Below are 27,861 nucleotides of genomic sequence, written 5' to 3'. Positions count from 1 at the left end.
GTTAAAGCACTTGGCTGGTTGTTAAAATGGAATCAGTTTAAAGCTCCTACAAGGAACTACTGGGTAAAATGGGATTATAATCCCTGTTCTTCAGTACAGGAATTGAGCAACTGATTTCCAGTGCTTTTTAAGCAAAGTGTCAAAGCTTTGAAGAAAACAAAATTGAAAAAAAATAAAATCTTTATTTTTGAGAATCAAAATTGAAATTCTACTTGTCTTTAACAAATAAAACCCCCACAATCTCATTTATAACTGTGGTGTCCGCAATCATCCCTTCTACTTCTTTTATATCTGTGCAGGTCCATTAACACACCAAGCCAGGAAGAAGACAAAACCCACAAATGGGGAACAGATACCATATCCCACTTACAGTTCCAGCAACAAGTCTACTGGATCCGGCTGGAAAGCTCTGGCTTGTTAACACATGTATTTTATAAAAATCCCTGTGCACCAAAGGCTACTGTATCTTCTACCGAGGGGAAAAAAGACAAATACATTATCTCAGAACGAATCAGCAAAGACTTGTTCTGTTCACCAGTTTGTTTATTAAAAAGGTAGTATAAAACACAACCCCTTTAAGAAACAAATTGAAGACAAACCAAGGGATTCTCAGATGCTGTCACAAGTCTAGATATTATTCAATTACCATTGCTTTTAAATGTTGGTTTTCTAAAGGATAAATGAAAATGGTCAATTTATCGAAAGAAAAATCACCAGTCAGAAAAAATTCCAAGTCAACTTACTGAAAAGTTTAATCTAACAATATACTTTCTTATTACAGAATGAGCAAAAAACCAATTTGCTGCAAAAGATTTCATAATTCTATAAATATTTTACAGAACTTTCAGAGTATCCTGACAGTAAGACTTCAAGCCGTGTATAATAAGCACTAAAATACACACAAGTCAAATCAACACAAGTACACAACTCACAGAATTCATTTCCCATACTGCAGTATGTTTCCTCAAATTCAGAAATGAGAACTTAAAATCCAATTAACATCTATAGGTAAGTATTTTTAATTTTTTTTTCTCCAATTTGTTTTGTTTAGGTTCAAGAATTCAGGGTACGAATATCGATTTTACTGGAAAATTTAAAGGCAAGTTTGGGTTTCTATGAAGCATCCAATACCTTTGAGTTAAGTGAATTAAGTGAATTATTTGTAATTGTAAATAGGTTAACCTTAACTGAATAATGTCTAGGACATTTAGCTAAAATGCACTGCATTTAACATACCAATGATTTTAAGTGAATTGCAATCCTTATACAAAATGTAAGCTGTACGAGGGACTGAAATTCAATTAAAAAAAGTAATTAAAAAAAAGCAGGAGAAACAGATAAACATTTTGATGCAAAATGAAACTAATTCTCTCTTTACAGCTGTATATGAACATTCCAGAACCTACGAGAAAAAGAGAAAGCCTTCGAGAAACCCTTTTCTTTTGGGGCTTTTTGTTTCCAGGTGTCTACCTTGGCCTTGCTCCTCAAGCCACGTCATCTCTGGCAAATACCTGTAACCCCATAAAACTTCCTTGCCAGCGAAGCACTAAAGAGCAGTTGACTGTAAAGCAAACTACCAATGTATCTTGAAGCTAAGAAATGATTTTGGATGGTATGGTTAAAAAAGCAATTATTGCTGAATTATACTGAAGGATCAGTTAACACTCTGTCCCTGCTGTTGTGTTGAAGTGGCTTCACATCCATTTTGTTACACTGTGTGAACTAACAGAAACAAGTATTTCTCCAGTTCAAAACTGAGCAACAAGGATTATCCACAAATTGTTTCAGCCTCCTGCTGGTTATTGTTTTCATCATATTCAGAGGGAAGGAGACAGATTCTCTTACAATGAACCTCTCACCAAAAGCTTACAATACATTAGAAATCGAACAAAAAGTTTGATTTTGTCACTTCTAGTGAGCAAGTAATTAAACAGCACTTTTAATTAAAGAACAAATACATGAAAATTCCATGGGGGTTTTAACTTCTTACCAACTTATGTATGATGCTGCTCAGTCAGAATAATATATAAGTTTAAAAAGCAACTCACCTTGTTCAGCTTCAGATTTGTTAAAATTTGGTATTAAACATTACTGCTCTATACAACAAGATTGTCACAGTCATACTTCAAAATAGTAATTTTAACTTTTGTGATTTTTTTATTTCTGTTCAGATTAATTTATAAAAATTTGCATCATTTCAAAAAAGGAAAATGTCAAAAGAATTCAGTCTGAATGAAAATCTGCTGAAAAGAAAGTTACAGCTGCATTAACCTCTCCTTGGACTACTAAATGCAATAACTCAATGTGTAGTTTATAAAAATATATTTTTACATTTTACTGGGGAAAACAGAGGTAGACAAAAGGAAAATACCAGTTTGAGTGTAATGCCGCACTTCAGAAAAACGTATTTGCATGAAAAAACAGCTTTTATTTCCTTAAGAACCCTATTTAATAGGAAAGCCAGTAAAGCATTTGGTCTCAGTCTTTCTTGGTGCTCTATTTCGGTGTGAGGTCTAGAGAGAAAGGTGAAAGGACTGACATCAACGGGACTTCTGCAGCAAGCCAGTCAAATGTGTACATCAATCGGAGAGAGGAAGGTCACTGCACATAAAATGATTCTTTATTTCTCAAATAATACACTACACTAACCTTATTTTTCATATCTGATACCATAATAAGGCTTCATAGAACTGTACAAGTTTTATACATTTGTCCACAAGTTTCCCTACATCAGTTGCAATTCCACTGTAAAACAGGTGATTTAACTGTGTAGTGTTACATGACTGGGGCTCCTTTAAAAAAAAAAATGAAGCAAACAAAACACAAGAGCAATTGATCTAAAGCCTGGAGTCTAGAAGCTGGAAGGAAAAAAAAGGAGCACTGAAAGCAATACCCACCACATTAAATCACACTCCTCATAGGCAAACGCTCCCAGCTCTCAAAGGTCTGTGGTGCTTATTACCAATAAAAATAACTAAGGCAGAACCAACACAACCCAGAGATGTATCAGAACATGCCACCACGTGCAGCTACTAAGCAGGCAGTGTTTCACATCCCCTGAATTCTTCAAAGACCTGCTTTGCTGAAACGTACAATTCACACTTGGAAATAGGAGCAAACGGACTTTTTTAGCTGGCAAGAGCTACAGCTCTTCCTTCTAATGCAACTCAAAAAAGGAAATTCGTCATGCCAGCTTATAATGAGCCCCCGACTTTTAACCTCTGAATTCAAATGTAATCTCTGTTGTAAAATCAGGTATTTTTTGTCACAAAAAAGATGTAACTTATAACCACAGTGGCAGGTGTTAACTTAGATGCCCTGGTTGGCATAGCTACCCACACATACTGATTATATATTAAAAAAAAATCCAACAAAATAAGAGAACCATATAGACTTCTTGAAAAAATATATATGGTAATCTCAGAGCACAAATTTTCAGAGTATTCCAAATACCTCATGATGGAAATACAGGAATTAGCATCTATAGTTTCTTGCAATCCAATATGAATTAAAGCAATTCAACAGATCCTCCTTACAAATGTGTACTGGTTACCACCCATATGAACAATGTGCTATGAATTTAGCACCAGTATTTTAATTATTTAGTGCCTAAATCCATATTCTTTTACCCTTACTTATCAAAATAACAGGATTCTAAATTAAGAATGACTATGCCCAAACCAGCTCCCTCAGTTATTTTTGATAGCCTGCCATGTATTAAGATACCTGAAGTTAGAATGTCTTCTAAATCCTTGCTTTTGGAAATATTTCTAAGAGGGCTAGCATTTGCTTTTTAAGAGCATTATTTGAAAGCATGTTTTCAAGTTTTCTAACTTCTGCACAACAAACTGTAGTTTGAGCTGCCAAAAGCCTTTAAATCTTATGAAATATGGAAGATCCTCCCCACTCTGAAGAGCATGCAGGGCTAAACTAAAATGTTGAGAACTTACACTCATCATGCTAACAAAGTGGAACAAAAACCTTTAATATAAAAGCAAAAACTAATAAAGCCACCACAAAAATCGAAAGCCTATTTTGATACCTACTGCATACAGACCATGAGAGTTTAAGATCTATCTATTTCATTATGTCCTAGAATGTGTGTGCTCATGCATTTCTAGTCTCCTTGACATAATTCCAGCCTCTATCTAACATCAACAAAAGATCTAAATAGGGGAAGGAAAAAGTAATTTACTGAATGCTGTGATTTAATAATCTGTCTTCACTCGGTTTGCCTGAGGGTGGCTATGGCAACGCTGTTTTCCACTTCTTTTAAGTTTGTGACTTGGTACTACTCGTATCATTTGCTACCTAACGAATAGCAACACATCCAATGCATTCACCCCATATGTATCACAGCATCTGTTCCATAAAATGAACCAAAGTACTCAGGACACAAATCATTTTTAAGGACGAAATACTGAGTTCCAAGGGGTACAGGAAAATTAACAGTAAAATCCACAAATCTTGTAATAGCTTTGCATTACTTAAGTTACATACAGTTACATAAACTTAAGGGTTAGAATGTATTTCACACTCACATGATGGAACATTGACAAGCATAGTTAGAACAAAAGAAGCCTGATGAGTTTTACTGCATTCTTGGCAACTTGAGTTACTTTACCCCAACAGCCAATTAATACAAACTTTTAGAACCTCATTAAATACTGCTTTTAATGAAAACTTCAAAGCACACAGTTGATGACATTCTAATATGCCTATATTCATATGAATATTGTCTGCAGTCACCCTGAAGAAAGGGATCAACTCAAACATCACCCTAAAAATCATGCTTTCGTAAAGCATTAAAGGTGCTATGTATCAGCTTCACCATCACTGCCTGCAAGGCTGCTGTCTGTGGATGGAGCTCCATCTTCATTAATGCCCTCACCATTATTCTCCCTCTTAGGAGCTTCATCATTTGCACCCTCCTTAGGTGTGTCATTAACTCCTGGAGGTTGTTTGCCTTCAGGCGCTTTAACGCTACTTGATGCGGAATCCGAACCAGATGTAGTTTCCTGCTCCTTTGCATCAGGATCCCCTAAAAATGTCTCCCACACCTTCAGCCTTTCTTCCCTTTCTCTTGCAGTCTCCTCCACCTATTAAAAAGAGATGTTAATACACATAATTTCGAAGTCATCCTTGTCTAAATGAGTATTTACACAGACAGAATTATACAAACACTCATCTTACAGAAATATCTCAAGAGTTCAGAAGGCCCTGCTGACTGTGAACTAACAATCTGTACATGCAGTGGATAATGCTCCAAAATGACATCTCCAACACACAAAACGGGCCTTTTAATTTTTTGCTAAGTTGAATAATTCAGAATGATTTTTTGGGGGACATTCTAGCAGTTTTTGAGGAGAAGCAAGATAGTGCAGGGGTGGGTGGGGGATGGGGATGGGGATGCCAAACACTTCTTGAGTTAAAACAGATTTATGGTTTGGAAGAAATATTTGATGAAATAGGACCAGGAAAGGTTACCTGATAATCTGTTACACCATCCCATGTTTCAGCACTGAGCTGACGGCCACCAAACCACCTTCCATTTAGAGTGAGCTTGCACAGATCAGCTTCTGTGGCCTCTTTAAATGACACAGAAGCCACGCCATCAGGGTGTCGCTGTAAGGAGAGACACCTTTCATTTAATATTCTAACCAGTGTACTTATTCCAGTATCTTTTAGATTGTGCTACAAAATCAGATTATGGCTCCATTCTGATAATACATAGTCCTGTTTGAAAATATCAGTTTCCAAGTTTACATATTTTGTTCTACTGGCATACAGAACACAGTTTTTGAACACAGGAAACAGGAAATGTTTCAGCTAGCTTAGATACAATTAAATGTATTTATACACTTTCAAACTTGTGACTTGTATTCAAGTTCTTCAAAAGAGTTAGTTTGCCTTCACTTAGGCTGAAGTTGATGGGTGCTTAGACACTAAGTTTCAAAGCAGTTTTAAAATACTAAAAGACTAAGTCAAGTTTCCATGAAATAAACATACAAAACCAAATAAACACTCCACTCATATTTAAAGCAGCCTAAACGTTTTGCAGCTTTGCACATTACATCAGTTCTGCCAACACAGCATGTAAAAATACCTACATCAAATATGAGAACCTTCTTTACTTGTCCAAACTTTTCACACTCTGTCCGCAGATCTTCTCTGATCTCATTTAGCACTAAGGGATCCTCCTGCAAAGAAGTCACACAGCTTTAATTAAACACAAGCACTCACTTCTCTCAGCTTTATTTTTGCTCAGTCACTAATGGAAGCCATGTGCCAACCCATCAGAAGTTCATAAAGTAAGTGCTGCCATGCTGCATTTTCAAAGCCACCTAAGAGTTGGCAGACAGCTCTTATTTGAATTTTCTAAATGCTACTTATTAACAAAGCTATTTTGTGCTGGTTTCTCCATCCTAACAGTTACTGTTGTTTACTCCTCTTTCCATCCCAAAAAGGAATATTGTCAGGATACAGACAGTGAAAAAGGCTGATTTGAAAAATACATTCTTACCAACATCTTTTTCTTGTTTTTCAGAGAGCTGAATGAATTTCAAGCAGATGTCTGGTACAGGAGAATGCCCTGCCCAAATCTGGTTCTCATCTGCTTAGAATTTTGCTAGAATTTGTATGGCAGAAACTTCAGACCATGTTAACTGTTAACAGCACAACCTACAGTAGCAAACTGCATTTTCCTACCTCAAAGTCCTTTGGGTGAAACATATTCCTGATAATAACGATGCGTTCATGTCGCATTCGAGTTGCACCATCTTTCTTCTCCGGCCTCCAATCCAGCTGTCTAATGAAATGAAGCAACAGTAAGAAGATATTGTTGCGGCTCTCTTCAGTTTCTACAAGTATTTGTTGAAAAAAAATTATTAATTTGGCATTTTTTGCAGTACATCAACACGTATTTTTGACACAAAGCGTTAAGTTATTCGTCTAAAACATACAATAATTACCCAGGTTTACCACTTCTACAAAGCAACTGGTCTTTTAAGGTATTTAAAGCTCAAAGAAGGAATATAAATTATTGTAAAAATCAAAGCATTTTTTTAAACCCAAAGAAAATAATTTTGAAGTTTTAATTCCTTCTTAGATTCAGCTCAGATAAAGGAATCAGTTGCTGCCAAGTACAATTAAAATGCTGACATTTTGCCATTTTTTTCCTAACTTATTTTGTAAAAAAGGAGATCCACTATTCCCTTTAGTAAAACTTAACTGCTTTTATTTAAACAAACATGCAAGAAGACTTTGACTCCTACACAGGCATTGCTGTAAGATGTGTTTTGTTCCACAGTGCCACTAACTAGTCATGTAACTCAGGGCACCTGTTCTAAGACTTTGCCTTCTCACAGCAGATGTTACTTTTCATAGAAATGCCTACTTCATATCCTATTACAAAAAACCCCCACATACTCACAATTTTAAATCTCAAAACCATATATCGGGGGAAAATCTTAAATTCCTTCTTATATCTCCTACTTTAGCTAAAGAAAACATGGATTCCCAATGAGAGTAGTTTTACCAGTAAATTATGCTCTTCAACTCAAAAGGAACACAGTCATTTTATTCACACAAATTGCTGTCAAATGCAGTTTCATTATTTTCATACATCGTCTCCACACTGGAGACTTCTCACAACAAGAATTGCCAATGCATCCTTGGGGCAGACACATTTCAAGCTACTTCTGTTTTCAATAGATAAGATATCAAGTAGCCTTTGCTCCCTTCAACTATGGCAAAACACTTCTGCATTACTATTTACAACGTTCAGTGGAATGTTGCTTTCAATAAAATATCAAAAGTTCAAACTTCTTTCTTCTTTAATCTGCATCTTCTTGGTTCCAAAAGGCAGAAAAACAGTTTTTAAGCGACAAAAGCAATGAATCAAGGTACAATTAAAAAAATCAGTATATTTTATACCAGAGATAGATGTCTGGGGGAATCTACAGAGGTATTTTAGTACTTTCTCCTATGGCAGCCAAGCATCTTTTGCCCTTTTTTAACTATTGCATTATGGTACAAAATACATGTGGGCAGTCAGTCTTATGACCTTATAACAGCAAGCCCAAATATCATGACATGATATCTTGCACGCTCACACACTCAGAAGAAATGTCTTATCTCCCCAGAGTTGTAATATTTTCTTCTACACCTGAAAGGACCATGGCTCCCTATGTATTATTTTAATGTTTAAGTCACAAAGAAGCTCATTATATTAACATTTAATTTAGGAGTACCTCCCCTTTAAATGTGCATTAGTTAAGGTATTTCACTGTCAGATAAGACTTTAACTTTTGCATAGCTTAGCATTGCATCTGAAAGAAAGCAGCACTTTACTAATAGCACTTAGAATTCAAGCAATATTCTACTGAAATAAAAAATACAAACTTCTGCTGTTGAGACAGCTTCTTCTTGTAGTCTTTACATTTCTTCTTCTTTTTGCTTGCATCATACTCCCCCTTCAGTTGGAACTTTGCAACTTCCACATGCAGTTTATAGCCTCGGATTTCTGCCTCATCCAGAAGCCTCAATGCAAGTTGAACTGATTCTCTCTATTTGAAAATAAAACACAGCACAAGCTTTAAAGCACAGAGCACAGTCAAAGGATCCCAGTAACGTGGTGTTAAGTATATTGTGCAAAGCATCAGGTCCCTGTCACTGAAAAGGCCACTTCTCTTCCAAATCTCCTGACACACAGCTGGCAATGCTTTCTTGATCAAAACCCAGTATTTCTGCACTCCTGTTATAATTGCTCAGTGCTCCCAAAAGCAACTGCACACAGTTCATTCAAATATGTCACAGAAACTAAACTGCAACCATCAGGCAAGCTGATGAACTTAAAGAATAAAAAGACTTCAGGGGACTAATTTCCTATAAAGCTTGTATCACCTTTCCATGAACAGTAGATGTTGAGACTCTCATGTAATTTTTAATATTTTCTTGAAAGTCCTTCGGAGTGGAGCCTGTCTTTATATTTGTGCACTGAACAGCCTTAACTACTCCAATTACAAAACCAGCACAGACTACAGGACATTGGATTTAGCATTGCCTGGTGCTTTTCTTGCAGAATTAAAGCAGGTTGCACTTGGAAGCACCAACCTTCCAAATGATTCACAAGTGAAACACACGAAGGAAACAGTACTGCAGCCTAAACTTTTATGGCTTAATAAAGAACGTAACAGAGTTCTGAAATCAACCAGTTCTCAACTAAAAGTGTATATACAGGACTACAGTCCTTGGTATACAGTATCCTCAGTTACACAGTAGCATATTTTCAAAGTAAAAGGTAAATAGTTCCCCATTTCACCCCATAATCACTGTCACCCAAGAGAGGAACATGTAGGGAGACATGTTCAGCAGCTATTATGGCCACTTTCAGGTAGAGGGTGGGCTTGGATAAGAGGTGCACAAGTGGGCATTTCTAGAGTAAACCTTTAAAAGAGAGACCTAAATTTCAAGTTACACTTCAGATGTTTCAACAATCTTCTGAATATGATTCTGAAACAGTGGCCACAAGTACTTTCAGTGGGAAGGAAAACTTCATTTCAGTGCACCACTGACCTTCAGATAGCAACAGAGGCCGTCTCCTTTGAGATTTCCTTCCTTATCTTTGTACAGTTTGATTTTGTGTTCTTCTGTCTGAGGATCTCGCATAATGATACCGCATTTTGACATGACTTGTACAAATTCATCTTTTGTAATGTCTGGAGGTAAACCTGCAAAATAGATTCAAACAGAAGGCTCGAGTATGGTCTATGGACAAAAAAAACCCCCCAACCTATAAACTGACAACTATTTTCTCCACTACAAATTCGATAAAAAGAGCAACTGAAAATGTATAGACTTTATAAGGTCTGAACATTGAATTAAGGACAAGAAAAAAAACCAAAATGGATAAGAAAATTATGTGGATGTTCCATGCTAGTTTGATCTGGATGAAGATTTTTGAGAATTCAAGTATGTGCACTTCTGTGACTGCTCAGAGCCACTGAGCATATACATATACAAATGTTCTTCTGTATATGCATCTAAGGGTAGCTCCCCACAATCCAAAACGGGTTGAGAAACACCATAATAAGGGCACAGATAATTTCATTTAAGCTTCCCCATTATTTTCTCACTCTATTCTCAGCCTTTTTTTCTTTTACTGTTTCCTCTTTCTTACCTAGTAATTTAATTATGCATTTATTAAATCAAATAAAAATTAAAGGCTAAGTGATGTTTATAGTTGATGCACTATCTGGTTATCAACTTGTCATTATTCTATCCCCTAAGAGCCTGCAGAAATTGTTTTGCTTAAAAAAACCCAAACAAATTAGTGACTTGGCTGACACAGCTCACAGAATATCACATTTAGCAGACAAAAGCACAGAGCATGTCCCTTTGACTACTCTCCCACATCTGCAATTTAAAGGTCACCAAGACATTATGCAGTCAGGAACATAACATAAAGCAGCTTGCAAGTGGCAGATTGACTAGAGAATATTAAAGACGTTTACGAGTCTCTTTTACCATCTTTAGCTCCAAGTAGATAAATAAACACTTACCCGTCACATAAACATTTGTGTTTCTGTCTTCTTCAACATGAAACCATCCTAAACACAAGAGTTTTAATTCAGTTATGGTAATACATTAAACATGGTAGCATATAGTAATGTTTATATTCTATCAGATTTCTAACAATTTTTGCTTGCTCAAGGGGCAGCTCTGAACATGCCTTAATTTGCTTTTTTCCACCTTGCATACAGACCTAGGAGGATATCTATGAAGCACCATACAATTTAGAACTACCTGGAAATTTTCAGCACAACCCATATCTTTGCTGTACCAGACAACACTGAACAATTGCCAGTTTTCACTCGTTACTACACAGGTCACAGCTAAACAGAGGGAAATACTTTGTCACTTACCTGGCTCCAGCTTCCTTTTTTCTGATTTTTGTTTTGGATCTGTTTGTTTTGGTCCCTTCTCATTTGCTGATGGTTGTGTTCCTGCTGTCTTAGAACTTACTGGCTGCTTACTTTCAGTGGCTGTGCCAGAGGCAGATGAAGTGTCTGTCTCATCTGCGTGGAAGCCATAGTTGGCATGATAGGTTGCCAGGAAATCTTCTGTTATCTGAAAAGAAATTAGGAAAATTAATCAAACATTTCAAAGAACTACAAATTCAGGTTTGTGTTTTCATGTTAGTTAGGTGATGGTCATTTTCCAATCCGGTATTTTAAAACTGGTTTTAAATCATCTTTGCAAAGCCATATGCATAACAAGTTCAGGCATTACCTCAACTGGACAAACACACTAATTCTATACAGCACACGAAGTTTTTACACAAACATTTCACAAGTTCTGACTTTTTTCAAACCAAGCTTTCTGCTTTCCACTTAAATTGGACCTGCCTGAAGGACAGAAACCAAATGCTCCAGGCCATAGTTAAGAGATAAAGTGACACTGACAGTAAGTCAACAACTTATCCACAGATGATGAACGACTGACATTTGCAGGCATCTGCCTTTTCATGGAATCATTTCCAGGGAGGACATATATTTGTGTTGACAGACAGTAAATACTGCACTTAGGCAGAGATGTATCTTAACACACTGTTTCTAAGGCCACATGCTTTATTTCATATCCTACTAATAGATAATTAGCTTCTTCTTTTCTAGAGAGAGACTAGGATAAAATTTAAGATTGGCTAATGCCTATGTTTTAGAGGTCAAAATAAAAAAATCCCTACAAATTACACCCAGTATCAATTTTAATACTAGCCACTAGCAATCCCATGCAAAGATATGTATCAGAGCTGCTTTTGCCAACATCCTTGCATTAGGAAGGATTTTCTGAAGTTACACACTCTGAAAGGATTTATTCCCAAAGCTGAGCCTTAACCTCTGAAAATTTTATCTCTGACTTGTGCTGCACTTGGTTCATCTGTATTCAATAGGGGACAAAACTCGATGTCATTAAACTACTGTGTCAATGATGATAATGCAATCTCCCATCTTCTAGTGGTTCAAAGCTTCACGTTTCAACTCTAGACTTCTATTATAACAAATCAAAAATGCAGAACTGACAGTAACAGGCTTGTCAGGAATAATGCAAGATGCCATGGAGCCCCATACAACTTTAAAGTTTAGCACAAAATAGCTCCCAGGCTAAACAAGACTTGCAACACACCTCGATAAGGAATGTAAGTGGCTGCTCTTACAGACACGACCCAACACAATGTCATGTCAAGAGAAAGAAAAAGTACAACCACATTTAGTGAAGAAGACACTGTGCTCTAACCAGGTTCATCATATTTGACACAAGCAACCTTAGCAATCCTCAGTGTCACAGTTGATGAGATCCAGAGAATTAAGAAGCTTTTGTACTTTCTGGTAAACAGGATTATTAATTTTCATCAGAGAACTTACTGATAAATTAGTGATTAAACCTGCAACAACCACCTTCCTGCAGCAGGATTATTTTTCAGCTTCAGGGGGAACTGTGCTCTTGTGTAAAGCTGAATTTATTCTTAGCAAATTACCTACCATGGACTATCAAATTTTACCAGTCAATAACAAAGATGTTTTTTGCATAATATCATCCTACCATATAATCACTACAACTACCTCATTTTAAAATGTGTTTTCTGCAAGTACAAAGGAATTTATACAAATATAAAGACTTTTATTGGAAACTATGTTATACTGTGCCTGCATGACAAACACCAATTCACAGAATTTGTTACTTGGGGTTTCAATCCAGTTCTGGTGGAAAACATCACAGACAGATCAGTTCTATCTGCACATCCTCACAATTATACAGTTGGGGTGATCAAGCTTATAGGAAAAGAAATACAATACTACAGGACATGTGAGCACGTAATTAACTGCTGGTCCCACTGAAGTGGAAAGGAATAGATTAACCAAATGAAGAACAGATACCCTGTGCCTGCAGATGACAGCCAACATCTGTATTTTCATAACTGATGGAGGCAGCAGATGAATTCCTTGTGCTATTTTGTGATATGTCCATGAAGGACTATAGAACTTGGTATTCATCAATACAGTACCATTGAAAGAAAAGCAATTAAATAATAAATGAGGTTACAATTGCTTCTATTAAATATTTGACTGTCTCCAAGTTTTTCTGGGGAATGTTGACAGTTAATATCATTCACTTTTTGCACAGCTTTGAAATATGCTTTAGTGGAAGCTCAGCAGCCACTACTCCCAAAGCAGACCAGCAGTGCAGTCCCAGTCTGTAGATGATGGTTACACCAGTCATATTTTCATCTTTTGTCAAGAAACACAGATTAAGAATTTTATTACTGCTCATGGAGAAAGTACTCCAACTTCTGGCTCCAATTTATTTTGATAAAACATTCTGTTGAATAATCATCAGGCAGAAGAAGTAACCTGAGACACTGGTGTCTAGCTCAGTAAAGAATCTTTGTGAAGCTCTGTGGGTCACTGGTAGGTCACCAACTTCTCCTAAACATCATATTTACTAGTGAACTTCACTGCTCTTATTTAACCTGTCCAACCCTTAATGTTATCTCCTCTCCAAGACAGAAGAGATAAGAAAGGCACTTGGGAAAGTCAAATGATACTGAGAGGAGAAAAATTTTAAAAAATAGTTGAGAAAGAGGGGAAGAAATAGGTAAAAAAAAAGAAGAACCTTTTTACAAGTTACTGTGCTTACTGGATATAGCACTCCACAGGGAGCCAGGGGTACTCAGTGCTCCACTTTGTGAGTCTGGATTTCTCAATGCTTTTACCCCTCCATAAGCCATCTGCTGCAAACACCTTCCTAGGTTTACACACATTCAAACTTGGCACTACAGGCTTCATTCTCACTCAGATTCTCTGAATTGCAATGAATTCACAGTCACAAACTAGAACTGGCACATTACATCTATCAAGCAGACCCCATAAAATGTCTTAATACTAAATTAATTGCCCTCATTCATTGCTATACAGTAACAAAACCACTATTTCACTTGCAGATCAGCAGATTTGCTCAACTAATTAAACCTATGTCCCTTCTCCCTTTGAAGAAACACAGTGTTATAGCAAAATAATTTTTTATCCTGAAAATATTTAATAAAAAAATAACCAAGATGAAAAACTGTGACGTGTTTCCATGCTGTAGAATGCCACTAAGTAAGACAAATACACTTAATTTTCAAGTGCACTTCTGTGACTGAAGGATATGGAAGATCGCACCTGTACAAGGCACTATTTTCAGGTAATAATAAAAGAGGGATATACTTTCATCTAGAAAGGATATATTTTCATCTAGACATCTTAACAGACACTTCACTGCCCACGAAAAGATCACCACAGCCACTGTGGCAAAGAGATCTAAAGGCAGCACGGACCAAGACCTACAAATATAACCGTGACTTCATGCCAGGCTCGAGCAACTCCGCAGATCCTCAGCCAAGGCGAGAAGCTGAGACACAGCTGAGACACAGCTCTTCGCAACAAAATCGCAGCCGGTCACAGGCGGAGACGGTCCTGCCTGTAAAAAGGGGGGTCTCGGTGCCACCGAACCCTCAGCACACACCAATGGGGCAGAACGCGGACACCTCCGTGCCGAGGGGACCCAGCCCCGACTGCTCCTCCTCCTCACCCTTCCGGGGACCCCCGCACCCACCTTGGGGAACCAGGCCTTCTTCTCCCGGTCCCACTCGTAGGCGGCCCCGTCCGCCGGGTCCACGTACGTAAAGGGGTCGGATTCGCCCTCGCCCTCGCCGGGCTCGGCCTCGTACTGCTGCTGCAGCTGCAGCTGCCGGTAGAACTCCTCGTTCCCGTCCTCGCCGCTCATCCTGCCCCGTTCGGCGGGACTCGGCACCCGCGCCAGGCCTGGGCCACCCGCGCCGGGCCTCGGGCAACTGCGCCGGGCCTGAGCAACCCGCGCCGGGCCTGAGTAACCTGCTCCGGGCCTGGACAACCCGCGCTCGTTCCGCGGCCTGAAGCGCGCGCCCGCCGGCCCCGCCCCTCTGGGCGGCGGGAGCGCGCGGGAGCGGCGGGAGCGCGCGCGGACCCCCCCCCCGCCTCACGCGGCCGCCGCGACCGTGCCGGGCCCCGCCGCGCGCACAGCACCGGAAACGCCCCTGCCCCGCCCGCTGCCACCACCCGCTGCCACCACCGGGGTGGTTTCGCCCGCCCCGCCTCCTGCCCCGCGCTGCAGCCAATGAGCGACGCGCTGTTGGGTCACGCGGGGAACGGCGGAGCTAATGAGAAGCGGGGGTGGAGCCTATCAAGGGGCGGGCGCGCGCAGGGGGCGGGGTGTGTTGTCCCGCCTGTGGGCGGGCCCTGAGCGCGGCCGTGACGGGCCCTGAGGGCGAGGGTGGCTGGGGATGATGAGGCTCACGCGTCTCCTCCTTCCCTTTCTCTTTCTCTTTGCCTCCGGCTGCAGCGCTGTTTCACCACAGGCAGGGCTTCGGCGTGAGGGCGGCTGCCTCTGATGCGCCAGACAGCTGTGGGCGAGAAGCTGTGCCTTGATGGGCTTTGCGCGGGCGCTGCTGCAGCTTTGCTTACGTGATAAATAAAAGTTTGGGACACGAATAAAAGTACTTCCTGCTGCGATGCCATTCGCCATTGTGCCCTGGGCAACACTGGTCAGTGAAGCTGCTTCTGTCAGTGGTGCTGGCCATCGTCTGGCAGTGACAGGTCCTCGTGTCCTGCTAGAGACAAAGGCAAAACCAAAAAGATAAATGAAACAAAAATGGCATGCGAAATGTCAAGAAATCACAGTGTTTCTTGCTCCTCCTTTGGCTAAGGGTTGTTCAGCCATCGCTGTTGTGCTCCCCTTGGAAAGGGTTGGTACGCTGGGACAGCGGGATGAGGCTTGGCTTCAAAACACGGAATTAGTTTGCATTAATGAAGTCTGCAATTAGTACTCTGCCTGTGAATACTTAAATATTTTAAATACAATTTTCTCACGCGAATCAGTTTTTAAAAGACCTTCATTCAGTGCCATCTAGTGGTTTTCACAGTGTAGCCCAGGCAGCTACATCAAAAACAAATTTAATGGCTTTATTTAAAAGTGTTTTATTTAGAGGATGAAGAAGCACACTGATTAAGTTGTTTTGCAAAATTTAACCTAGAGCTATAAACCCTAGGTATTAAAATAGCCTGTTTTAAATGAAAATTGAGCCCCATCAAAGCTGGCAGTGGCCAGTTGCCAGGGGCAAAGCAATCTTTCAACTCAGAAATAAAAACGATATTCAGACGTTTTCTGTAAATCAGTATTCCAGGAACAAATATATCTTTACTGTCATACAGACTGGAATGATAATAAAATCAAAGACACAAGATCATGAAGCTCTGTAGGGAAAGACCAACATCAGCTCCCTGCCTGGGCAACAGGCTGTCAGATGAAATTGCTGAGGATATAAATATAGAGTTCTAGTAACCTTTGGCTGTCGCACAAAGAACATCCAGCCTAGTTAATGACATCTTTGATGCTTCAAGAATTTTCTCTTGGCAGGGCTATTACGGTAGTTGTCCAAAGATTGCTTTGTGATCACTTATAAACTGACAGCTTAAAGGACATTTGTCTTCACTTTCAAACAGTCATTGGATTGTGGAGAGGAGCGTGAGAGGCTGGACATAAACTGTGCTTACTTATAAAATTTGGAATTGGATATATGTTTGGAAATAAGATAATCACAGCCTCGACATTGTAAGAGAGACACAATTTAAGTCTTAACCTGCTTGTTTCATTTTGGCAGGGGTTTTTATGTTTATAACCCGAGTGATTGCAGCGAGGTCTTTGCCCAGGCAGTACAGCTTTCCCTGGTGTTCAGATCTGCTTACAGAGAGGCACTTTTGTGGGGAGCGGGAGATCCAGATTTAATCTCGATCCGATGGAAATGAGAGCGTGCTTGTGTGCAGGAGGGTTAGCGCGAGGTAAATCTGATCTGCACACTTTAACGAGGCTACGAGGACACAGTGCCTCGAGTCCTCACACTTCCCGCAGATCAGAGCATGTGTGACGGCAGCTGCTGCGGCACCGCCTCGTGTGGAGTCACCACCATCTGTTCCCTTCCTCCTTGGTAAAGACAGCACAGAGGGCCAGCCCAGGGAGCTGATTCGGCTGCAAACGCATCGCTTTTGGGAGTCGAGACAGCTTTCCTCTCAATCACATCCTCGAAACGGTACAACTCATGGCTGCACAAGCACTGCTGCTCCAAGCTGCATGTTCTGGGGATGGGCTCGAGTGTCCTACAGCTTGGATTGGTCTGTCTAGAAATGGTGTTTTAAATCCTAAGAAAATGTCTCAAAGTAAATATTAAAAGAAGGCATTAGCATGATTCTGTATCTGTGTCTGACTCTTCTGTGTTATACAAGGCAATCTTGGCTCATCAGAGCTGATTGTTGGTCTAGAGATGCCATCCACTAAAAGTAGGGATGCCTTGGTTTTCCTGAAGTGGTGTTTTACTGTCTGTTAGAGGGGAAGCAGCAAATCACTAGCTAATACTTAATTAGGTAAACACTCTTTCCTTGAGCTGCTTTGTTATGTTAAATTAAGGAGGCAGTAATTAGTGGTTAAGTACAGAAAGGTTACTCCTGTTTGGACTTTCCGTGGGGCCGGAACCTGTAGCTATTACACAGACTAGTGAGAGTGACGAAGAGTGTGAAAAATTCACAGTGTGAAAAATTACGGGACCAGTACAGATGTGCTAAAAATTCAATATCCTGTCCTATGCACAGAAATTCCACCTCGCAGTTCACCTTGCACTGAGGGGCCCATCTGTGGCAGAGCCTATAACTAAACACCGATTAGAGCCCATATTATATTTTTTAAGTACCACTGATCGAAATGTGTAAGTACTGTGACTGTGAGTAACTTTGGCTTATTCTTTAATTGTAATATCCTTAGCATAAACACACAAGTGTCAGCAGGCAGCCCTTGTAAAATAAAACAAAACAAAGCAGTTTCTGTGAGAAGTGGGAGCTTTAAAATGGCTATAACTGTGTAACTGACTTTAATACCCTGTGTAACTGACTTTAATACCCTGTGCCATTTGCTGGAGATGCAGTCAGTTACACTGTGGCACTGCTTTGACATGGATGTGTTAATTTTTGTGGATTTTTGTTTTTTTTTTTTTTAACTACACTGGAATCTTATGACAGCACGGAGTACTGATTTTAAAACTGTTGCTAATGTGAATATGAAATATGTATATCTCATTCACAAAACAAACTATAAAAAACCCTATTTCCTAGAAATCGTATTTATTTTCTCAGTAAGACTCTGCATGAACAAGACCTTTGAGGGAGTCTTGCTTTTCAGTATTTTGTGCCATTTTTCTACCTGTCCTTATACTGCGGACATAAATAGTGAACCCCTAATTATTCATCCCAACTCTTCACTAAATAACTCTCAGTATTACTGTAAATAGAAGTTGTTTGCACATGCTCTTATAGAATTACACTTGTATTACTTAGGGGTGAAAGAACCTGGCTTTGGAACACTGAGAAAAGATTGCAAAGAAAACAACCCTTTTCCCCTAAATCCAGTTATGGTGATGTGGAGACATTCTAGGGATAATTATATTGTGGGGAGTAGATGAAATGAATAATATCAGATTGTTTAGATAAAAATATATGTTGACCAATATATTACTCCAGTACAACATGTCATGAAGATTTGAAAGTACAGAATTATCAAAGCATAAAGTACACAGAATAATTAAATTATGGCTTGAAATGTTGCCAGTCTTTAACAAAAACATGTGCAGGATATAGCAAAACCATCAGTTTTGTAACAAGATATATTAGCAATAGATAGACCACCCAGCTAGAGGAGTAGTTACACAAGCAAAAAGTAGCTGCATGCAAGGCAAGAAAAATGGTGAATTGGGAAACAGTGGTTTTTAACGGCTGCTCTGAGATGTAGCCAAGGATTTTGCAGTGGGAAATTTGGTCTCCAACAGAGACAAATTGTGAAGTCCAGAAACATGTAGCAGATTTGTTTCCCAAAGGCTTTACTAAGCTAGAATAAAGAATGATGTGAGGAGCTGTAAAACCATAATGTTTGTTGATTTTTCTTTTGTTTAGAATTCCCTGTAGTAAGATCCAGGAAGATAAATGTAGGTTCATAAGTGTGTGGGCTTATCTACTTATTTCAGTCTCACCCTCCAGCTCCATGAAGAAAAAAGAGAAGGAGAAAATATCAGTGCAATGTGTTTGTTATGTTTGTACCTAACTCACTACCAGGAATGTGTTACATTAAGACAAAGAGAGTAAAATAAGGTCTCTGGAGTCTGCTTTGACATAAATTGTGTTTCTATGCTGTTATATTTCCATTTATTTCAGTGATCCTCTCCTGCTGTACAATTGGTACAATAAAAGGAAGAATGCATTTGAAAATTAGTTCTTTAGTCTTTCAGCTTGTAACATGAGGAGTGTAGTAAAAAAAGGTCAGACCTGATGGGACTAAACTGGTCTGTCATTAACTGGTTTACGATGACTGCAGAGGTTGTATTCCAATGCCCTTGGGATTTATAGTTTGGTTTCATTTTTATGATTAGGGCAGTCAACAGAGAGAGACTTTAAATAGATTTTCTCATCTTATAATGAACTCAGATAATGGTGCATGGGTGGATGGATTTCCAGCCATGTGTTGTTAGGGGCTCTGTACATCTGGAGGGAGCTTATACCTTCAAGGGTTAGTTAAAATGGAAGCGTCTGTGGCTGACAAAATTATTGTAATTCATACATTGCAGCTTCTGTTCTAAACTTCAACGCCCAAATTATTTTGAAATAGGAGCCCCTTAGTTTACGCGGTGGAAAATCTGTTGTGTTTTCTATCCACAGAACAACTTCCACAGAACAAAATTTTGGTTCAGGAACACAAAACTCATAAAAATAAGTGTCATTCAGCTTTTTTGTAACATGGGATAGGAAGACTTGCCTTCTGTATTTCCTTATGGGAAGGCAGTCCCTGGCAGCAGTGCTGCTGAGATTGGACAGGCTGTCCTGACTTGTCTCTGCAAGCCGAGCCATAAAATCAGTGGATTTGAGATTAGAAGGCCTATCTCAGTAAGACAGTCTATCCTAATATTAAAAAGGGATACAACTTGAAGAATAGAAAATTAGTAAAATAGAAAAATCCAGCTCTCCCAGCATGCTTGAACATGTGCAGACCACTTAGATACAACCACGTACACTACAGCAGGAGTGGATCAGTGCAAGTAAAGGGTTGGTCTGGCCCTCCACACTGTACAGTTTCTACTTCAAACTTGTTCTAGTCTGGTTCCATGGACTGGACACACAGTTTCATTTGAGAGAAATCCAGATTGTGCACTCAAGACCACTCTGGGAGACAGAGCAGAGTAAGGCAGGAGGGCACATTTGAGCATTCACCGTGCATCCCAGCTAGAACTCTGATACAGATTCACCCCAATTTCTTGATGTTAAATCAATAATGTTGATTTCTTTATGTTAAATCGATAATTCTTGATGTTAAACCATGAAGAACTCTGCACTATTGAGATGTTTTACCCATAGGTCACAAAGAATTTTACAAGTGTTGTTAAAGATTATTATAGTTTTCTCAGAGAGATGATCACCTGCTGGTTCCCTTGACTTCCTCAGGAACAGTGAAGAGCATCCATCTCACTACACAGCAGTCAGCTCTTAGCCAGAGTTTCAAAGTCACTGACGGAGCAAAGGCTACTGTGGATCCGACCCATAATGCTTTACTTTTTTTACTTCACAGTGCTACAAACCTTAGCCTTCTTTCATTTTAACATTCTTTCTGAGATGTTTACCTATATTTAACAATCAGGACAAGAAAATAAATAAATCAAAATTCTGCCTGGTTGTTCATGTTATGACCAGGTGGTTTTCCTTGCTTGCTGTAGATGCAAGTACTTAGAGGGAGCTCTCAGTCACAAGTCAAAGAGCAAGTCACCAAGAAAAAAACCATCCTCACAGCCAATTCTCGCACCCACTCTGCTAACTCCTCTCTTGCCCAGTCCAGGAATTCCATCTAGGGATCTGTGTTCATGGTTGGGAACATAAGCCATCCCTTTGAGCTTATGCTGGAAAGTTCAACTGTTGCAGCTTCTTTTCCCACTTGGTTTGATTTCTTTATTGTATATTTTTTAAAATGAGAAACTCCTGATGAAAACACTTTCACAGACAGGGCAAGCCACCTCTTTTCAGGATCCCAGTGGCAGTGACTTGACTGTAAAGGCTCAGTTTCTGTCCTTCATCCCACGTGAACTAAACGCTCTCCTCCTCTTTGGTGATGCTGTAATCTGTCAGCAGCGTGACACTGATTTCCGAGCCGTGGGTGCTGCCCGTGACTGACAGGGCCCTGGTTGGAGAATTGCTCTGGGTGGCACTGGGAGGCTTTCTACGAAACGCTGCCCTGCAGCACAAGACTTGCTTTTTAAAATGTTGCCGGAAACTTTTACTCAGCCAATAAAGGGCAAAGGGGTTGACGCAGGAATTGCTGAAGGCCAAGGCGCGGGAGAAAATCGTCGCTATCAGGTGGAAGGTGGAAGCATCTACAGAAGAGTGGTATGTGAAGGAGCGGTACAGGTAGAGGATGTGGTTAGGCAGCCAGCAAAAGGCAAACAAAGCAACAAGCACCAGCACTGTTTTTGCAACTCTCTTGCGGGATTCAATCTACAAAAAAAATAACGTGTATCTGGTATTAGTAGCAATTAGTGACATGTTTGTGTTGTTGGTGCTGACTGGGAAAGGAGTGTAAAAGTCTAACTGCATTAGTAACCAAATAAACCAAAATGAAAAAAGAAAACAAACAAACAAAACACCAAACCACAAGTGTTTACAAATCAGTGGTTTAACTCCTGAGTTTATAGGGTCATGATAAAGCACAACAGACCCATCCCTCTTTAGGAAAGCATGGACACTCACAAGTGGTGAGTCATGAGCACGTGTGTAAGAGCACAGCTGAGTTTGGGTTGCCAGTGTGGGCTGAGTTTGTGGAGTTTTTTACTCCACTATCAGGTAAAGTTTTGTACTCAAGAATTCGGAATTAATCATCACAATAGACTTTGGGAAATTGGACACTTTAGAGCTTGATCGTAGCTTACCTGCTTACGGGCATGACCATGTTCTTCTGCTGGCATGTTGGATGTACTTTTATATAAAGTTCTGGCTATGAGAAAATAGTAGACAGAAATGACAGCCAAGGGCACAATGTAGAACACTAAGAAGCAAACCAGGGAATGAGCTTCCTGCAAAATCTTCTCAGATACAGGATAAGGGGCACATGCCTCGAAAGTTACATTTTTCTCAGGATTGCTGAAAGAATACAAATCTGAAAAAACAGCCTCTGGGATAGCAAATATCATGGAGATGATCCAAACACATCCAGCTTTGCAGCAGGTTTTCAGGAGTGCATCTGAAGTCTGCAGTTCCAAGGGCTTCACGATGGCTCTGTACCTAAAACCACCAACATAATTGTCAGAAGAAATACAGAAATAATGCAATCACTGACAGTTCAAACTTCTTAAGGCTAAAGCCATTACTGTTCCTGCTAAAGTAAGGGTGCTGGAATTGTCTTAGAAATGATGTTTTGGAATTAAGATGGAAATGTAAAAACTAATTTTAAACATGTATTTTAATGGATTGTCTGACAGGACTTGCCATTAAAGCCTTCCTAAATAAAGGTGACTTCTACAGTTTGGGTTGGGATCAGTAAGGGCAATCATCTCTCCTAATTTTGTGGCACTGCCTAGAAAGGTAAATGATGGAATTAGCATGCAAAACTGGTAAACGTGTAAAACAGGTTAGCTATTTCATAAATCATGAACCCAAGCATGTACAGCCCTCCTTTCTTCCATCTTCCTAAGTTCTCAGTGGAGTCCAGTGATCTGACTCAAAGTAATGCTCCAGGATTCATTCATATTTATAAAGCAGGAGCAGACACTGCTGTTGATTCATGCCTGTGACTCTGCAGCATGTGGACTGAGTCAGGCAGACGAGAAAAATCTGGGTAAATCTACAGATATGTGGCAATATGTGTGGAAATGGGACACAGAAAGAGGACCAACTCCCATGAAGGTGGGTGAAGCACAAGCAACAGTATATCCAGCTCCTCAAGGATCGGGGATTTTCCATAAGGCAGAAAGAAGTGACGCCTCCAGCAGGGCACAAGACTGGCATGAAAGGAAAGGCAGTGGAAAATGACCCAGAGGATAAGACAGCTTAGTTGTACCATTTTGCACAAGCTAAGGATGCGGTCTTTTTCTCTGCTAGGCAAATTCAAATAGAAGACTGGAAGCTGGATTGCTATTTATCAAACAAATACCATTTTTATTGACTTAGGGCTCTTCTAGCATACAGGAACATGACAGTCTGGCACTGAGCACGTGATTGATCTGAGCCTTCCCAGTAAGTTTACCATGTAGTTACCCTGTGAAAATGTGGCATGGAGTATTTATGTAACAGCTACCATGAAGCATTAAATACAGAAGCAAGTGTCTAAACTGTAGAATCAGAGAATAGGTGGGTTTGGAAGGGACCTTTAAAGGTTATTTACTCCATGGTGGGTTCCGAACTGATGTCATACAGGACCAAGACCTTGGAGCTATGATAGATAGTTCAGTGAAAACATTAGCTTAATATTAAGTAGTAGTTAAAAAACCACACCAAACCCTTAAAAACCCCCCAACATAACCCCAAAATGTTAGGTATTATTAGAAAAATAACTAAAAGAAACACAAACATCCTAAGGATGGAATATAACATGAATAGCTGGGAGAGATGGATAGGGATCTCTCTTCTGGCACAAGAGACAGTGCCATCAAATGAAGGCACGTTGTTTATTCAACAGGCACTGAAAGTCATTGCTGAACAAGTTCAAGAAGAGGCTGGACAAGGATCTAGAACCCATTGAGGTTATTAAATAGACAGAAACCACATCTGCTTAGGGGGTCATCTGAAGGCTTAGGGTTTAAGTATAGTGTTGGATAGAGGTTTTTGTTCTTCCTACGTGTCTTTTCTTGTCTTTGTACTACCACTGCTGGATGCTGGTATTGTCCTACATAGACCCTTGATCTGCCCCACTGTGGCCTTTCCTGTGTTGGATGATTATTTTTGGAGTACAGTAGCAGCACCATTGCTTAAATTCTGGACACATGAATCACTTGCTATTACATACAATCCACAATTGCTGGCATACTAGATGAAAATCTTTTTCTCTCTTACTATTAAATTTCATTTTTTGTTTTTCTACTCCTTGACATGCTCCTGCTGATTGAAATGAAATTTCATCTTAGCTTTTTTCATTCAGGAAAGAAGTACTTGGAAAACTGATTGTTCAGCAACTCCTGACAGCAGTCAAAGCAGTGGTCCCTGCTAGCAGTGCTGTCATTGTAACCTGAGTTTAATTTCAGGACATCTGGGCTAAAATATTTCTGTAAATGACATAAGAACTACAAGAGAAAACATATATAAAAAATTTATATATGCACTTATGAAACTGAAAATTACAGTAGCCATCACATTATTGGATTCATTCCTTTGTCCTCACTCTGTTCTGTGTTCTCTTTTGTATTTTTACCTCATGTCAATCTTTCATGTTCTAGGATTTCTTGAATGCATAGGACAAAGGATTTCCACTCATTTTCACAGGTTTTTTTTTCGTCTTCCCTAACTACTTTAGTGCACCACTAGATAGCACCAATATACTGTCCTTTCCCCAGCTTAAGCAATTTCCCTTTTCTGTGCAATTGAGAAAACCCCCTGTACTGTACTTCAAACTAATAAAAGGTCAAAAGACTTAAAGAGTCTTTCTCACTTCACTCCAATAAAAAGCACTGCTCCAGTTTTACTAACGCGTGTTTTTAAATTACATGGGAGACTGGTCAGTTTTGGGTTTGGTTTTAGTCTATTACAATGTGCTATTTAATATTGTGCAAAACAATAACTTCTGCTCTTTTATCCATTTCTAACTTCACACCTGCAGCATCTCCTGGCAAATCAGTTGCACAGACCCACCTGTCAGCACTGAGAACAGTCAGGGTGAACACTGACACTCCAACTGAGGTTAACTGGATAAAAGACAGCAGCTTGCACCCAATCCTTCCGAAGAGCCAGGTATCCACAACGTAACGTGTTGCATCTATAGGCACACAGGTTAAGAGGAGCAGCAGGTCTCCAAATGCCAGGCTGGTGATGAAGATGTTGGGAACCGTCTGCATTGATTTAATCTTGAAAAACACTTTGATGAGTATAGCATTTCCAAGGAGACCCACTGAAATGATCACAGCATATGTGATGTAAATTGTGCACAGTATTTCTAATCCTGGAAAGGAGTCTTCGGTCCATTTTTCATTTGTTGTTTCATTGTCAGTGATTGATTTCAGTGCTGTACCATCCATAGATGCACACAAAGTCTGATTAGCTGAATGCAAGTATGCTTGAGACATTTCTTTAACTGTTTCTTCTCCCCCGGCTGGACTTAGGTTGATCAAAAACTTGTTAAATATTTAGCTTGCAGCATATTAGCAAGGTCAATGGAAAGGTGAAGGTTTGTATCTGAAATCAGGATTCCCGTTGCACATTAGCTACTTTCATCCCCTTCTGGATCTCAAAACATGCCTAGGAGAAATGCACATAGATCTTGTTCTGAACTGTGGAGGAGGTGGAGAATTTTTTTATTGGCTTTTCAGCTATTGGAGCAGAGAGGGAGGAGGAAAAGAGGAACAGAATTTCTTTAAAGACATTAGCTGAAGTGAGGTGCTTTTCTCTTGGAGACATCTGGCAAGTAAATATCATATGATGACTATTATGATATTAGGCTTTGTTTATTACTTAGCAAATGTTTCCTAATGTTGTTGAAAATATTCTAAAAAGGAAAAACCTGAAATGGAAACCTGAAATACTTTTCTCAGTAGTACAGGTAAGCAAAGAATATACTAACTTAACACAAAACTCTTCAGTATACATTAATGACGGATAAAATAGAACACATATAGTATTTGCTGAAAAAGCTGTAGAGACTGCCTATGTTCTGATTAGTCTTTCTATCACAGCAATGCAGTGACCTTCCAAAAGGCAATATAAAATCAAAATTTAGGGCCATAATACTGCTAACATGTATATTAAAGCTTAGGTTTTTCCATTAGAGCAGTCCCATTGCCATCAAAACAACACCTTATGCTAAAGTTTGAACAGGTTTATAGATAGGTGCTGGACAGAAGCCTTGTATCTTGCAATAATCCATGTATGTATTGGCTTTGGATGGTAAAATCGATTATTCAAATTTTCTGGGAGAAAAATAACATTTCCTGATGCTTTCTCAGTCAAACATATTTGTAATATGAGTTTTCTTATATTTAGATAGTCAACAGTCAAATCTTAAACTGTGTATTGTAATGAACTCCTGATTAACTTCACTCTAAACTAAGCTACAAGGAGTGTGGTGCATTGAGTTAAATCTCCTGAAATTAAGAAAGCCATAGTCTAATTTCTAAGTAGTGGAAGTGGAAAAGCTATCAAAGGATTGATCTTTATGCCTTGAAAATGAGTAGCTATTTTTCCTTCAGATTGTTCTTGAACTGTGATGTTCTAATGGACAAGGTACCCTGCTCAAATCATGAAAGCAATCTCACAGCAGAGTCCCTTTATCTGTAGCTGCAGACACACAGACACGCAAAAGCAAGTTTGTTTCATTTACTCAAAAAAACCTTCTCTAAGTACTAAGCGTGAGAAGTCTTAATTTTTCCTCTCCCAGTCCCAATCCTTTCAAACACAGCCATGCCAGAGGTATGAGGTGGTGACAGACCAGGTGGTAAATGTTCGATCAAATGTAGGACCTGTGCTGTGGAGTGGTGGGAGAAGGACTCACTGATGCAAAGAGGATGTATGGGTTAAAAATTCCGATTACATTTTCTGAAAGTGCTTTTAGAAGAGAAGCTCTTGTCACGATCAACCATAATATGTCCTTTCATGCAGGCACAGTATGTAGGTTGCTCACAGATTTAGGTATCTTTGAGGATGCCTGATTATGTTGTCCACCCACACTGGCGTAGCTCTGTGCATTATATTTAATACAGAGTTCACTGACTGCAGCAGATTGTGACAGCTTAATGTCAGATAGTTACATAAAATGTTTAGTTTTCCTGTATGGGAGAAGCAGGGTGTCACCAAACATTGGGAACTAATTGCACTCCACCAAGTGTTGAGTACTCAAGGGTGGCATCTGAATGAAGCATCAGGTGTTTAGCTGAAACTGGGATTTAGCTGAAACAAACTCATCGCTTGCCTTGAATTGCACTAGAGGTTGGTTGATGCTCCAAAGCTCAGAGAGCAGCAGATCCCAGCCTCCTACAGTTCCAGAGCTTCCAGAGCCATCCGAAAGATTTGGGCTGATAACGTGAACTCTGAGGCTCAGTAGTTCACTCAACCATTTTGTATGTTGGGACAGAGAATCTGAACTAATGCCCCTCTGTGTGACACATAATCCACAGGACTGGACTCATGAGCTGTGAGTTGCTCCCAGCAGTTGATTTGGGGAGGATTCAGGTATGAAGGGAAAGCTGACAGACCTCCTGACCCATATTAAAACCTCTTGAGGACATCAGCATGTGCCACAGATGAAAACAACCCCAGACAGGGGCAGAGGCTTAAAATTCTTCTTTACTCCTGATACTTCATGTGCTGTTTATCCCAAACTGGACCTGAATTGATGTGTCTGGACCTGGATGCTCAATTTGATGCTTTGCACTTCAGAAGCCCTCATTACCAGGATACACAGACACATTTTCCCTGCTCTTTTTCTAGCAGGGCACAGTATGTATGTCTAACCCAGCTCACAGTAGCATGAAAGTCTACTTGGTTTTCTCTTTCCACTGAAAGATTGCAT

The 27,861-nt window shown here is 39.7% G+C and overlaps 2 protein-coding genes across 2 annotated transcripts; both read right to left on the bottom strand.

Annotated features, from left to right (window-relative positions):
- Window positions 1-727: 727 nt before the first annotated feature.
- Window positions 728-14,876, bottom strand: HTATSF1 (HIV-1 Tat specific factor 1). Its single transcript, XM_017818856.1, has 9 exons — window positions 14,656-14,876; window positions 10,926-11,130; window positions 10,563-10,610; window positions 9,577-9,731; window positions 8,404-8,567; window positions 6,709-6,808; window positions 6,111-6,200; window positions 5,488-5,625; window positions 728-5,099 (listed from the first exon to the last, which is right to left on the bottom strand). Exons 1-9 carry the CDS (start codon window positions 14,824-14,826, stop codon window positions 4,815-4,817), a joined length of 1,356 nt encoding a protein of 451 aa, XP_017674345.1. The 5' UTR covers window positions 14,827-14,876; the 3' UTR covers window positions 728-4,814.
- Window positions 14,877-18,233: 3,357 nt separating this feature from the next.
- On the bottom strand, window positions 18,234-25,596 carry BRS3 (bombesin receptor subtype 3). The gene is made up of 3 exons (XM_017814077.1): window positions 24,993-25,596; window positions 22,082-22,433; window positions 18,234-21,650 (listed from the first exon to the last, which is right to left on the bottom strand). Exons 1-3 carry the CDS (start codon window positions 25,421-25,423, stop codon window positions 21,243-21,245), a joined length of 1,191 nt encoding a protein of 396 aa, XP_017669566.1. The 5' UTR covers window positions 25,424-25,596; the 3' UTR covers window positions 18,234-21,242.
- Between the last annotated feature and the right edge of the window lie 2,265 nt (window positions 25,597-27,861).

The sequence above is a fragment of the Lepidothrix coronata genome, unplaced genomic scaffold, assembly GCF_001604755.1.
Source record: "Lepidothrix coronata isolate B3197 unplaced genomic scaffold, Lepidothrix_coronata-1.0 Scaffold2, whole genome shotgun sequence".
Taxonomy (NCBI): domain Eukaryota; kingdom Metazoa; phylum Chordata; class Aves; order Passeriformes; family Pipridae; genus Lepidothrix; species Lepidothrix coronata.
Note: the sequence above shows the minus strand (reverse complement) of the source record. Positions and strands in the feature narration are given on the sequence as shown.

Excerpts from the sequence above, each read along its gene's own strand:
- HTATSF1 (XM_017818856.1), bottom strand. The coding sequence starts at position 14,826 with ATGAGCGGCGAGGACGGGAACGAGGAGTTCTACCGGCAGCTGCAGCTG. Across the intron at positions 9,732-10,562 it reads CACAAATGTTTATGTGACGG|GTTTACCTCCAGACATTACA; the intron begins GTAAGTGTTTAT and ends TCTATTTTGCAG. Across the intron at positions 5,626-6,110 it reads AGAAGGTTCTCATATTTGAT|CGACACCCTGATGGCGTGGC; the intron begins GTAGGTATTTTT and ends CTCTCCTTACAG.
- BRS3 (XM_017814077.1), bottom strand. The coding sequence starts at position 25,423 with ATGTCTCAAGCATACTTGCATTCAGCTAATCAGACTTTGTGTGCATCT. Across the intron at positions 22,434-24,992 it reads ACTGTTCTCAGTGCTGACAG|GTACAGAGCCATCGTGAAGC; the intron begins GTGGGTCTGTGC and ends TGGTGGTTTTAG. Across the intron at positions 21,651-22,081 it reads ATGGTCATGCCCGTAAGCAG|ATTGAATCCCGCAAGAGAGT; the intron begins GTAAGCTACGAT and ends TTTTTTTTGTAG.